Raw genomic sequence first — 14,772 nt, 5'->3', positions numbered from 1 at the left:
ATGAACACAATTCTGTCATATCTGCTCTTGGTGGCTTCTCCAGTAAGTATCTGATCCATAAACATAGATTTCCATTTCTGACTAGGTACATCTCAACTAAATTGTAGAGGGTGAGATGAATAACCTCTTGACTTTCAACAAACTACAGGGAATCTGATGGTGACAGTTCTGCTTTGATATGGCACCAAGGCAGTGGTGGCTTGGATATTAATGGATAAATAAACAACACATTCAAGTCACTTTCTGAGTATGAAATTCATGGGGTGTTCTTAAGCAGGGGATACTCAAGAGGTAGTTTTGCGAGCTTCTTCCTCTGAAGTATAGCCAACAGCACTTGGTATTTCTTTGAGGTCTCCAATCCAAGTAGTAACCATGACTGGCCCTGCTTAGCTTCCAAGATCAGATGAGATGTTTAGGGTATTTAGACCATATATAAGCAATATAAAGGTAATTAAGGAATACTGAATGTAGTTTTCATGAATGGATACTAATCCAAAAGATGTACATTTCTTTCTGTGCCACTTCAGTACAAGCTGGGGAAAATAGCTTTACCAAAGCCTGGTCCTTAAATTTTGCCAGAAAAGTGTTGGGGAAAAGTAACATTGGTTTTAAAAGCAGGTTTGTTATTTAATTATTCTTCTTTGGTAATCTCAGCGTTTAGTAATTAAGGCAGTAAAACTGGCCAAATAATAGTAAAGGTAAAGATTTGCCCTTGACATTAAATCTCGTCATGTCCGACTCTTGGGGGTAGTGCTCATCTCCACTTCTAAGCAAAGAGCCGGCATTGTACATAGCCACCTCCAAGATCATGTGGCCACCATGAATGCACAGAGTGCTGTTACCTTCCCACTGGAGTGGTACCTATTGATCTACTCACAGTTGCATGTTTTCGAACTACTACTCCTCAAATACAAACTGCCATCCTTTCGGTCAGCAAGTTCAGCAGCTCAGTGGTTTAAGCCACTGCACCACCGGGGGCTCCAGCCAAATAATAAGGACACTTAAATAATTAGAATAAAATTAACCAGCTGCAGACTAGAACAAGTATTTTAAAATATAACACATGAAAAAGGCTGGGGATACAATGTTCCAGAAAGATGGAATAACAGAAGGGCTGCCAGCAAAGATGCTATAACTTTAATACAGTAGAGTAAAAATGAAAATTGGACTAGATTCCTAGTTAGTTGTTTAGTGAGATCCTATGAAAGGAGCACTTAATATTCTACCATTCTCCTGGAATATTTTTGGAGAGCAGCTTTCTCACCTCCTCTAAAATACCCTTCAAAACTCTCCTACCCTGTGGATATTTTGGAAGCCACTCTGGTCCCAGTGTATTGTAACAGAGGAAGTAGAAGAGCTTTCCCTTTGGCCCCATCTACACTGCCATACAATGCAGTTTGAAACTGCATTATATGGTCAGTATAAACTCATATAATACTGTTTAACTGCACTGGACTATATTACCTGATTCTACACTGACCACATAGTGTAGTTTCAAACTGCATTATATGGCAGTGTAGATGGGGCCAAAGTGAGAGTGAATGTATAATACTGAGCGATTTGCACTGGATCAACAGGATCTTCTACATCAACAAAAATATGTTCTTGAAGCTAACTAGGAAAAGATTTTTGTGCACAGTACCACCTGTTTCCACTGGGAATATGTTTCAAGACTTCTCATGGATACCTGAAGTCATGGATAATAACAAACCCTAAATTTTACTTGGACCAGAAATTCACAATAAAATAACATTGAAGCTATTTTAATTCACAATAAAATAGCATGATCTTGGAGGTGGCTATGTACAATGCCAGTATTATACAGAAGCCCTGTGAATTCCTAAATGTTTTGACCTTCAGCTCCTAGAAATCCTAACAGCTTGTAAACTGGCTGGGATTTCTGGGAGTTGTAGGCCAAAACACCTCGGGATCCACAGGTTGAGAACCACTGGTATAAGGAGATTCAGTTTTGTTGCTCCAAACTTTTCAGTGTACATCTCTTACACCAGCTGATGAATCTTGAGGTTTCAGATTTTGTATAAACTATATTCTGCAAGCCTTAGATCTTCTCCTTCTTTCCTTACAACAATTATTCCTACGTATGTGTAATTAAGCTAGCAATGTTCTCTCCCTTTGATTGGAACCTGAAACACACCTGTACCTCTGTTGTTTCTCTTCATGATGTTTTTGATGGGTAATTTTTAGGGCAGGAGGTCTCTCCTGTCCTGCTTTGCAGGAGCATCAGGTGAATCCTTGCATCACTGCTTTATGCTGTGTTATTTCATTTGAAATATGCTTCAACCAGTCCCCAGAGAGGACTTGATTGTTCCTCCTTTGTATCACATCTTTACTGCAATTGTGCTTTATCATTTGAACATTTTTCTTCTGCATTCATAGCATCATTATTGACTCCTGTACCCAACACTTCATGATCATTTCGTCTAATTTTTAAATACATTATAGCTGTATTAGTGCCAAGATGGCAGACCAGTACAATTTAAGGATATTCTATGACATTATGGCAATATAATATCAAACAAAACAAACCAAAATCAGAAAACAGAAGAGGGAATTGAGAGAGATTTAAACATACTAGAAAAGTCATTTTGTCCACCTGGCACTTTTCTGCCAGATTTGAGAATCTTTCAGAGTGGGTAACTGTCCTTATTCACATTGTGCCCATGAATGGATTTTACATGGAAGAAAACATTATAAGATATCCACATCCAAACTGTTACTGAATTGTTGCATGGAAAAGGTGTCATTAATGGATCTTTTTCCAGCATGAAAAACCACATTTCAACAACTCTCCAGTGCAAACAATCCCTGGAAAGCTATGGTGTTGTGTAATAAGGACAAGGCAAAAGTGAGACCAATGCATCACTGTGATGGTATAAGAGTATGTTGTAATAATGCCCTCGGTTTTGTGGCTACTCTTGTTGCAATTGTTCCTGATTCTACAGAAACTGTCCCAGTGCTGAACTTCTGTCAGTAACAGGGTCTCAATCTCCTTCATTGTTCACATACGATCTGAGATCAGGATGAATGGCTGTAAAACTGAGAGTGGATTCAGCTCTCTTACAATGATATGACCACTAAGTGGTTCAATGTTTTGTAAGGTCTAATGTATACAAACAGCACAATTCATGAAATGGAATTCAGGACAAATGTGACCTACTTAGTTTCTGGAAAGACTGGACAAAGCTGTGATGTCATTGACTTTTGGTGTAAAATGTTGTTTTATGTATTAAGGTAATTTTGTTTTGCATGTATTGTGTAATCATGTAAGGAGCTTATGAGCTATGCAAATGAAGTGTTGGGAGTGAGAAGGTTGATGAAAAGTTGGGACAGATTTGAATACAAGAAGGTGGTAGAATTTTGGTTTGGAGATTGAAGTGGGGTGAATGAGTGAGGGTTGGGATTGGAAGTCAGCTGGGTTAGGATTCAGAGACTTGGTAAAATTACAACTATAGTATTGAGCCACAGCAGTTAAAGTAGCAGGAGAAAAAAAGGCAAAATAACAATAATACAGAACTGTGTATACACACACACACATTTATGGGACACTAGGTATATATCAAGATTGGTTTCAATGTGGTGTCTTTGATGGCAACACCAAAAAAATAGAGTGGGTGTCCACAGGATAGAAGTTGCATATTATCCCACACATGTACCCTGATGGCATCTAGTAGGTCACTCACCTGTGGTGGCCACTGCAGTAAAACGGAAGTAGGTCTTTACATTGGTGGCAGAGATAGTGATAAGGGAAAACCTTACTTTTGGTGATAACAATGAGATCTATGGCAATCTTATTTTGAGGTCTCAATATTAATCCTTTTCCTTTTGTTAGCTGTACTCCACTGTAAATTTAATTTCCACCCCAGTTCATTTTAGACAGACTCGGGGAGGGCTGAACACTCATTCTACAGTTTCTTTGCCCCTTCTTAACATAAATGAATATGTAGTATGTAAATAAAGAAATGCACTTACATTTTGGACACATTGTTCTCATTTGTGGTTGTGACACATTGTATCTTTTAGATTTTGTACTATATTGTTTATTATTGTCAACTGCCATCAAGTCAACTCATGGTGACCCTACAAATGAGAAACCTCCAAGTCCCCTATTTCCAATAGCCTTGGAAATTCAGGACTGTAGTTTCCTCGATTAAATCTGTTCTTCTGTAGTGCACTCTTCCTTTTTCCCTACACATATTTTTTTCTAATGAGCCCTGTCATCTTAGTTTAGCTATGTAGGTTTTTCGAGAATGAGTTCAGGCTTGATTTGCTCTAAGACCCATTCATTCATTTTTTTCAGTGGTACTACTAAAGGAGATTACGCATGGTCGAGTATGATTGTCTTCCAAGGGTACAGTCTTGGTGGTGGTGCCACAAGTGACTGTAGAAACCTATTCTAGATCCGCATCGTCTGTCACAATAAGAACATAGGTTTCCAAATGGAAGGCAGTTACGCCAAGGGTTTGCTAGATGTGCCTTCCTCTTGGCACGTCCTGGGTCACAGGTCAAAATCTCATCCAACTCTTACATTAAAATTGCCCAGGAGGATGTCCTCTGTAAGTATCTCAGATAGGATGGTATCCAGCTGACAGCAGAATTGTTTCCTTGTTGTCTTTGTCAGCATCTAGTGATGTGCAGGCACTTATGATACATGCCTGCTGGTTTTTGGCCAGATTAATTATGAGGGGTAGGAGTCATTCGTTAATGCCAACGGGTCTTCAGACAGATGTTTCACCAGGTCGTTTTTGATAGCAAAGCCAACTCTATGTATTCATTGTTGTTCTTGTTCAGACAGTCCCTTCCTTCAGTTGTCTCTCTCCTGCTCTCTGAGGCCCTTTCACACAGCTGAAATCCCACATTATCTGGTTTGAACTTCAATATATGGCAGTATGGACTTAGATAACCCAGTTCAAAGCAGATATTGTGGGATCTTCTGCTTTGATATTCTAAGTTATATGGCTGTGGGGAAGGGCCCCTTCTCTGGGAGTGCTGCTATGTTAGAAGTCCACACTATCCATAGAAGATTAGCACCAAATTTCAATCATGTTGATTTTCTTCCTGGCAGCTTTCTTTAAAGTTCAGTTTTCAAACTTATACATATATCAGAAATAATATGACAGTTTTGATTTTGATATTTAATTATACTATGTATCTTTGCACTTGAGGATTTTATCTACTTCCTTCAATCTCTCTTTACATATTATATACTCAGCATTCAAATTAAGAAACCAGAATGATAAAAGGGAACTATTCCCAACCTTCTTGCCAAGGGGAAGCCATTGTGTTTCTCTAAATTCAGTCCTGATTGTGGACTCTTGTTCTGAGTTCATCTTATGCATCTGATCATTCACATCAATTTCTAAAGAGCAATCCAGTCTTCTTGATCTGCACTTGCCAAAAGTTTTGTTATACTCTATAAAGGACTTGCTAATTTTTCCCTGAAATTCTTTGGCACTCTCTATTGTTGATCATATTGTTGCAATATGATCTCTAGCATCTTTCCCTTTTCTAAACCCAATTATGACGTCCAACATTTCCTGAATCTTATATAGTAGAAGTTTTTGTTGCAAAATTTTGAGCATCACTTAGCTTGCAAGGGAAATTAATGCAATAGTCCAAGAGTTACTGCAACCTCTGGCATCTCTGTTGGAACCTATTTTCTTCCTGAGTCCAATCTCACATGATTTCTTTTTTCTTCTGCTGCTTGTGTCTTACGTTATATTGTAAATATAAGAGAGCGTCACTGCTCCCAGCAAGACACATGCTAGCTGCCTCCATTCTCCCAAAGTCTGAAAACTTTCATAGGTGCTGAATTTTTTAACAAGCAAAGTCTTCAAGCTCCCTGGTAGCACAGAGGATTAAACCACTGAGCTGCTGAACTTGCTGACTGAAAGGTTGGCGGTTTGAATCCAGTGAGTGGGGTGAGCTCCTGATGTTAGGTCTAGCTTCTGCCTACCGTTATATATATAGTATGTCAATAAGTATGTATGTATATCCAAAATATTTATTAAGCAAATGATAGACATATAATTTTAAATAATTTAGAGAGTTAAATCTTAGGTAATCATGGACAATATAAGTTGCAACTTTTAACTATTTATAAATCATATATAACATTACTGTCCTTTCTGACTAAGATTAAGCAGGCACCTGACTCAAATCCATGTTCTGTTTACTTCCCCAAACTTCCCCAAATTTAGAAACTCAGAATAAGTTTTCATCTCTCACTGGATTATGTAACATATGCAGTTTCAAGATGCTGTGGTGGTGCAGCGGGTCAAACCACTAAACTGCAGAACTTGCTGACTGGAAGGTTGGCAAGGGATAGGGTGAGCTCCCATTGTTAGCCCCAGCTTCTGCCAACCTAGCAGTTCGAAAACATGCAAATGTGAGTTGATCAATAGGTACTGCTTCTGTCAGAAGGTAATGGCGCTCAATTCAATCATGACGGCCACATGACCTTGGAGGCGTCTATGGACAACACCGACTCTTCAGCTTGGAACTTGAGATGAGCACCACCACTCAGAGTTGGACACAACTGGACTTAATTTCAGGGGGAACCTTTACCTTTACGTTCAGAAAATAAGTCCATCACTTGTTGCAATTTTCTGAATAAAAATGATAAAGAAGCCCCCCCCCCCCCCCCCAATTTACCAGTAGCAGTCAACCCCTTCGGGATTAGGATGTGCAGAGGCAGGATGAAGGGTATCGCTCAAAACATTTTGAATCAAGGAAAATCAAAGCATATCAAACTGGTTTCAGCACTGGGGCTATATGTCCTGATCTAGGTCAACAAAAGGTAGAAACACTATGATGACACTAATGTTTAGATGTCAGAAATTATCCTACAGGGAAAGTAAGAATGGGTAGCAACAAGTTTCCAGAATATATTGTCTTTCTATTTTTTTTCCTGCTCTACCAGGTCATTGTTGATGGTGGTCATATTGCGAAAGTAGTAGGAGTGAGAGATGCAAGTGGCCAATGTATTTGTACTATGCATCTGGCCAATGTCGTCTTTCCTGCACCAAAGGTGGAACAACTGGAGAGTGACTTCTACAACCTGACTAATCAATTGCAGGAACAACTGAATGAGGTAAAATTTACCCAAATACAGCATTTTGGCCAGTGTTGTAATGGTACATTTTAAAATGCAAGGGTTCATCTCAAACATCTACTTAATCATGGCTAGTCCATAATGTAGGCAATTATATTGATTTATTCTGTGGATATTTGTGCCCATGCACATTAATAATAATATTTTCAAACTGTGAATCTTTGTAATCCTTGGCTCTGTCACAACACTGACTTCAGCTCTTGAAGTCCCTGACAGCTATAGATCATCTGCCATTTAACAAATTGGAAGTAAAAGCCTGCAGCCATTGTGGACTGATAAGAGTAAGGATTTGAACCCATGTCCTATTGGCTTTAATACAGGAGTGAGGAATCTGTAGCCTTCCTGGTATTGATAAATTAGGGCTCCTCTCACTCTTTATCACTGGCCACATGAACAGAAGCTGATGGGAACTCCAATGGCATGCGGTTTCGCAATACTTTGGTGCAATCAACAACCAAGAGAGGAACACAGCTAGATCCTCTAATTTTATTTAGTTTACAGTAACTGCTGTTCCACACCTTTTGGCATGAGGTTACTTCTTGTTTAAAATATTTCTACCCAGTCTTTACCTTTGGGCTGCATCAAAAGGAGTATAGTATCTAGATCAGACATGGGCAAACCCAGGCCCGCGGACCAGATGCGGCCCTTTGTGGTCTCAGGTCCGTCCCTTTGGCATCTCAGGTCTGCCTTGGCTCTTCTCACAGCATAAGAAAGTGGTGCCCCCCATCTCTCGACTGAGAGGGGAGCCGAGGCAAAAACCTGCGGCTGGTGAGAGCTCTCCTGAGCTTTCTCCAGCCACGTGTCTTCTCCTTCTCCCCTCCTGGGAATGTGGCATCAGCCTTGTCTTCCTCCAGTTCTCTGCCTGGAAAAGGTGTGGGCCGCCATCTCCCCAGGCGGAGAAGAGTGTGGGGAAAAGACAGGCCCATGCTGGAGAGATCTCATGCACTGGCCTGTCCCCTCCTCCTCCTCCTCCTCCTCTTCTCTGCCTGGGAAAGGGCGGAGGAGTGTAGAGGGAGAGAGGCCACTGCTGGAGAAATCTGCAGCAATGGCCTTACCCCTTCTCCTCCTTTCAGTCTGGGAATGTGGTGGGCTGCTGCCTCCTCAGGCTGGAAGGAATGCCGGGGAAAGGTTCCAATGCCCCTTGGCCACCAACTGCTTCACTCTTCCCCTGACATCAGGACAAGACAAGGCCCTGTACTGATGCTGAGAGAAGCACAGCCTGGAGGAGGAGGGAGGAGGTGGCCAAGGATGCCAACAGGGCTTTGGAACACTTTCTCTCTCTCTTTTATTCCTTCCTTCCTTCCTTCTTTCTTTCTTCTTTCTTTCTTTCTTTCTTTCTTTCTTTCTTCCCCTCTTCTTTATTTGTTCCTTCTTTCCTTCCTTCCTTCTTTCCTTCCTTCTTTCCTTCCTTCGTTCTTGCCTCCTTTCTTGGCTTCCTTCCTTCTTTATTTTTCCTTCCTTCCTTCCTTCCTTCCTTCCTTCCTTCCTTCCTTCCTTCCTTCCTTCTTTCCTCTCTCCCTTCCTTCTTCCTTCCTTTCCTTCCTTCCTTTCTTTTTCCCTCCCTCCCTCCCTCCCTTTCTTCCTTCCTTCCTTTCCATCCTTCTGCTGGGAGGACAACCGGAGCCACAGTGACACCAGAAGCACTCCAAGTGGCCAGCTTTTGGTCAGAAGAAATCTAGTATAATGCCAAGTTTTTAACTTTGTTCATGTTTTTAAATACATTATAACTGTACCCTCAATTCGCTTCTGACACAATAAATAAAACTGGAGGACAACCTGCCCTGTCTTTCCCATCCTAGGTCCCACCCCTGGCCCCGCTCCTCCCAGGTCCACCCCAACCGCGCCTCCTCCTGGGCTTTCCCAACCCACTCTCTTGGCCCGGCCCTCCTGGCAGGGCCCGCAATGCGACCCAGGGCAAAAAAGTTTGCCCATGCCTGATTTAGATCAAGGGAAGTAATGGTGTCTCTCTATTCTGCTTCGATCACACCTCACCTGGAACACTGTGTCCAATTTTGAGCATCACAGTTGAAAAGAGATATTAACAAGCTGGAAGGTGTCCAGAGGAGAGTGACTAAAATGATCAAAGGCCTGGAATTCATTCCTGATGAGGAGCAGCTTGAAGAGCTGGGTATGTTTAGCCTGCAGAAGAGAAGGTTGAGGGAAGACATGGTAGCTATGTTTAAATATGTGAAAGGATGCCATAAGAAAGCGGGAGCAGGCTTGGTTTCTGCTGCCCCAAAGACAAAGACTCAGAGCAATGGGTTCAAATTAAAGGAAAGGAGATTCCACCTGAATATTAGAAGAAACTTCCTGACTGTAAGGGCTGCTCAGCAGTGGAATTCTCTGCCTCAGAGTCTGGTGGAATCTCCTTCCTTGAAGGTTTTTAAACAGAGGCTGGATGGCCATCTGTCAGGGGTACTTTGTGCTTTTCCTGCATGGCGGGGGTTGGACTGAATGGGCCTTGTGGTCTCTTCCAACTCTATGATTCTATGATTCTTAGACATAAGTGATCTACACATTTGTCTCTTTGCCTTCTAGATTTATAATGGCAGAAATAATATGTCTATTATAACAACCAACTTAACTGACCTGGCGGCACGCATAAAATATGCAAAGACGTATGGCACTCACATTGATCTGAACTTCGACAAGGTTATCAATGACCTCCAATCAGTGATATCAGTGGCACATGATATAAGCAAGAATGCAACCACAGATAGCACAAAGAAAATGATTGACAACTTGATTGATCAGGTAATGGGATCTTCATAATGAATCCTAAGGGGATTCTATCCAGATTTTTAAGTAGTCATACGAAGAGATATAGATAAATGTATGAAGGATGGCCTTTCTTTCCCACACCAGGAAGAGAGGTGACCTAAGCCACTGCTTCTTAAGGAACCCTTTAGCTCATTTAGAGGTCACGAAAATTTTTGCAACAGTAAAAGGTGTCTGAATGCCACACATTTACACAAATCTGTTAGCAACCCCGTGGAATGTTTACAGTGTACTCTATCAAAAATGCTTGAGCTTTACTCCACAGAAAAGAAAACCAGCTTCTTTAGTAAGCCTTGCAAATGCTGATGTATCATCAGTACATGTTAGATTTTTATACCAATTTTATACTTATACACCCAGGGTCACATAAAAATTCCTCAAGTAGAAAAAAGATTTTGAGTGGAAACAGTTTAAGAAGCTCAGACTTTAGTCATTTCTGGCTAAACATGCAGAACTGCTGTTGTCTGTTGCTGGTCCATTTGACAGTACTGAATTAGGATAAATGGAGAAGTAGTTGACCTGGTGAAAGGCATTTGTGGCATAGGGCCAAATAAAGATGACAAAAGAGATGCATTTGCCCTTGCTCATAAGCATCCTCTTCCTTGATAATTTGCAACATGCTTGTGCTTTCTTTGGTCCAAATTGTCTCAAAATACCTGTTTTTTGCACAGTGGATGCCTATTTGGGACAAGCCTAATTCATATCCTTTTTTTTGTCTTTATTATTTCTGGGATACAATTTCTGTTTTCTTCACTCCCATGAAGATGGGGCTTCATCTACAGCAGTGGTTCTCAACTTGTGGGTCCCCAGATGTTTAGGCCTTCAAATCCCAGAAATCCTAACACCTGGTAAATTGACTGGGATTTCAGGGAGTTGTAGGTCAAAACACCTGGGGACTTACACGTTGAGAACCATTGATCTACAGTAACGAGGGTTGACCTCTCCTTGCTTTCCTTCTCCCTGTATCCTTATGCATATCCATCCCGGAATCCCTCTAAACTGAGAGATGGATGGGAAGGCAGCAAAGGGAAGGAGAAATCTGTTCTAGTGGAAAATATGTTCTCCTGGTAGGAACATGAGTAAATCGATCCCATTCTCTAATAAGGGGAAGCTAACAACTACAATCATGTTTCAGATTAATAAAATCAACACTGCAGTAACAACCATGGAAGGTCACGACAAGAACAATATAGTCACAATACAACGTGAGATCAATACTCTGCAGAAAAAGCTACAAGAATGTGAGGAAGCAATCGCCAGTGGTGCTGGTCTTGCAAATGTGTCAATGGCACCACCAGTTGGTGAGTATTACAGGTCACATTATTATCCTTGGATAAAAATCTGAATCTGGCACACTAATGTAGCCTCCTCATAAAATAAACGTTTCCTTATATAACATGCTCTTGCTTTTTCATATCTGCTGGGGCAAAGCCTATTATATAACATACAATCACCCATGGTAAGCATGTTGTAAACCGTCTTGAGTCCCCCCAGAGGTGAGAAAGTTGGTATATAAATGAAGTAAATAAATAAGGAGCAGAATTTTCTTCACGTCGTGATCCTTTTTCAAAAGAGTCCTCAGAAGGCTCAGCAATGTCCAGTATTAGAATGATTTAGCTATTGATTATGTGAAAGGATTCCTTTTTAAAGGCAGTGTTTGCCTTTTCCTCAGCTTTCAGTCTATATTTAATCAATGTTGCTGAGACCTATTTTAATACTCTAGACTCTAAAGAGAGTCAAGGGAAATATGAATGTATATTCTGAACTGCTTTGGAATTTCTGTAAAGAAGAGAAATAGAAGAAGCCCAGTAAAATAATACAATCCTGATATTCGATATCCACAGTTTCCTACTGTCCGAGCACGATATTAATGCCCTCCTAAGCTCCCCTCTCCCCAGGAAACTGAAACAGCAGAACAGTTCTGAGATGGTCAGACAATTTCCCAAATTATGCAAGTTGCATGCTGGTTCCTGCAACACTAACTCATTTTTCTTACTCTTCCATTGTTCATTGTATGGAATGGACAGGCTCAATTAATCCTCTGCTGTTTCAAAGCTGCTTTTAAAAAATCAGTTTCTCCCTCCCTGGGCCGCTTTTTCACTTTGCACTTTACTTATTTCCTTTGTTACAAACTGAGTTGAAAGTGCCAAAGGAGTTGGCATTCAATCGCACATCAAGGAAGAGAGGAGAGGACAGAAACTTGCCTTTCCCTGGAAGCTCAAACAAAAGCAAACTGCTGCACACACTCCTAGCTTGTGATCTCTTCCTTGTTAATAACATTAGTCACCCTGACCACTCCCTGATGTTGCTTAGGTACAAATGTCCTCTTTCCAGCTGCGAAATGGTGGAGGGTGTGCATTTCTCTTTTTGGCTGAATCCTTTTGCCACCCATAGCTTTTGGGAGGACAGTGGGTGCTGGAAAGATGCCCAAGTCCCTCTCTCCCAAGGGCCAGGCTCCTCACCACTATGTCCATCTAGAAAAGGAAAAGAGGGACGCAACTAAGCAGAAGCGAGGGGCTTGGGCCACGTCCTGGACAGGTTCTTTCTTTCTGGGAGCGGAGCGCTGACAGGTGCCTGGTGGAGTTGGCTTCTTCCCTGTCCAGAAGAATGGAAAGTCACAATTTCTCAGCAGAGAAGTGGGAGGCATTTTCTACCCTCCTGGTGAGGTCTCAGAGCTGATCTGGTGTGCAGGAGACACCCACGCCCTTCCCTTGTCTCCCACTCCTGACTAGTTTGGCGGATGAGGAGACCTCCTTGGAAGGGAGAGACTAGGCTCTTCTTTTCACACACACACACACACACACACACACACACACACACCTTGCCAAGGAACCTGAATTCCTACTGGCAAGGGACAGGGAAAAAATCAGCATAGTGCCTCCATCCTTTTGGCGCACATTGTGCAGCTAAGGAACTGCAGCACTCAGAACAAAACCCCACAACACGGCTCCATGCTGCCGTGCCCAATGCCAGAATTCTAGGAAGGGTGGTTTTCCCCAAGGGCATTAGGAAGCCAGGCATTGGCCATGAAGGACAGGCGCCCTGGAGGCAAAGGAGGGGCTTCCGGCCACTCAAGAACTTGCCTCATTCTATGCTGATGCGAAGAAAACCACTCTAAAAAAAACATTGGATAAGCTTTCTGCATTTGCAGGGTCATCCCTGGAAAGACTAACACTCCCCCCAAAAGCCCAGGAACTTTACAAACTTAATGACATTAGGAAAAAGGAACCACAGGTGATTTTTGACACTGATGTCAGTCTTCTTCCTGTGTCCCTTTGCATTTGTGGAGAAGTAGGATTGCATTGTTGTTATTGTTTTAAAGATATAATACAAATAAACTATCTTCTTATTTTTCTAAAGGAGACTGCAACCATGGTGGGATACTGAAGGTCAGTGATCCTGTATTAGTGAAGCTCAACTGGAAAGGTTCAGATTTCAAAGCTGGATCCTGGGGAAAGGATTTTGCTGTTGGGACCAAATTACCACATCATTATTGGGTTTTCCCACTGAACAAAGATGAACGTACTTTGGAGAATTATCGTCTGTACTCTTCATATAAGAAATTATTAATTTATTCTCCTGTCCGGGAGTATAGCCTTAACATTAGGAACAATCCAAACTGTGAAGATTGTGGGCAAGGTGCCGGGGTGATCTTCTTCAATGGTTCCTTTTATTACAACTGCTTTGACAGCAGGGCCTTGTGCAAGGCTGATCCATTCAGCATGCGGATTTCACGTGAGAATATAAAAGACCAGGATCCTGCTTCTTTCAATAACTGGTTTTCTTATAAGGGAGTCAAATATCAGGACATAGACTTGGCTGGGGATGAAAAGGGCTTGTGGATGGTTCATGGCTCAACACTGTCCAATGGGAAATTGGTGATTAAGAAAGTAGACCCTGACACCTTGGAGGTGGGAGTACCTTGGATAACTTCGCAGAGTAAAGATGCGCTCAGTAATAGCTTTATGATCTGTGGTGTGCTGTATGCTACCAAGAGAAAGAATTCAACTCATGACCAGATAAATTACATGTACGACACCAACACAGGCAGGGAAAGCAACATCAACATCTTTATAGAGAAACCACTTCCTACAGTGCAGAGTTTGAATTACAATCCCAATGATCGGAAGCTCTACATGTACAATGATGGCTATCTAGTTTCTTACAATGTCACCTTTGCCAGAAGTAAGGTAATGGGAGATGTAGCTGCAAATGAACAACAACAGGTTTCTGGTGCTGAAGAAGAGCACAGTCTGGTAAAAAGGGGATCACAGTCTCCTACAAGCCAGGATCATCCCAGTTCAGATAGTATTGGTAACCAGCAGGAATACCAAGAGGAAACCCCTGTCACTGTTACGGTTGCAAAGCGGGAAACCATGAAAGAAGATGGCCATATTGTTGCTAGTCAGTGAGACTAAGAGCTTTCATAAAGAAAAATATAGCAGTGAGCAATAATGATGACATAATCGTTAATGAAATTGAAAAACATTTTAGCTAAAATTCGGTAGGTGGGATTGTGCTGATGGAAGATCTCCTGTATGCAAAACTGGGGAGAACTGATTCATTCTGCAGTTTCCCATTCATCCCTAAAGTGGTTTCCATCATACTAATGATTGTAGTAAAACGACACTCGGGGCAAGCTTTTGTACATAAGGTTTTTGTAAGTAGATACCCCTAAAATGTTCATAATGATCTATCTATAATACGCTTAGGTTCACCATAAGTATGCTTTAGAGACCGAATCTGATATCATGCAACAGATAAGAGTCTTTGTAATGAAATGATTTTCACATTCCCTTCTAGTCTATGTCTTCTGCACAAGACATTGACAAAACAATTGCAAATAAAAACCGGAGCAAAAG

The 14,772-nt window shown here is 41.5% G+C and overlaps 1 protein-coding gene across 1 annotated transcript; it reads left to right on the top strand.

The window, feature by feature from the left end:
• Positions 1–14,772, top strand: LOC137095950 (olfactomedin-like). The gene is made up of 5 exons (XM_067463218.1): positions 1–42; positions 6,941–7,111; positions 9,671–9,886; positions 11,046–11,211; positions 13,271–14,772. Exons 1-5 carry the CDS (start codon positions 1–3, stop codon positions 14,320–14,322), a joined length of 1,647 nt encoding a protein of 548 aa, XP_067319319.1. The 3' UTR covers positions 14,323–14,772.

The sequence above is a fragment of the Anolis sagrei genome, chromosome 1 (assembly GCF_037176765.1).
Source record: "Anolis sagrei isolate rAnoSag1 chromosome 1, rAnoSag1.mat, whole genome shotgun sequence".
Taxonomy (NCBI): domain Eukaryota; kingdom Metazoa; phylum Chordata; class Lepidosauria; order Squamata; family Dactyloidae; genus Anolis; species Anolis sagrei.
The sequence above is the reverse complement of the archived record's forward strand: the minus strand, read 5'-3'. Positions and strand labels throughout refer to the sequence as shown.

Excerpts from the sequence above, each read along its gene's own strand:
- LOC137095950 (XM_067463218.1), top strand. The coding sequence starts at position 1 with ATGAACACAATTCTGTCATATCTGCTCTTGGTGGCTTCTCCA. Across the intron at positions 43-6,940 it reads TGCTCTTGGTGGCTTCTCCA|GTCATTGTTGATGGTGGTCA; the intron begins GTAAGTATCTGA and ends CTGCTCTACCAG. Across the intron at positions 9,887-11,045 it reads TTGACAACTTGATTGATCAG|ATTAATAAAATCAACACTGC; the intron begins GTAATGGGATCT and ends ATCATGTTTCAG.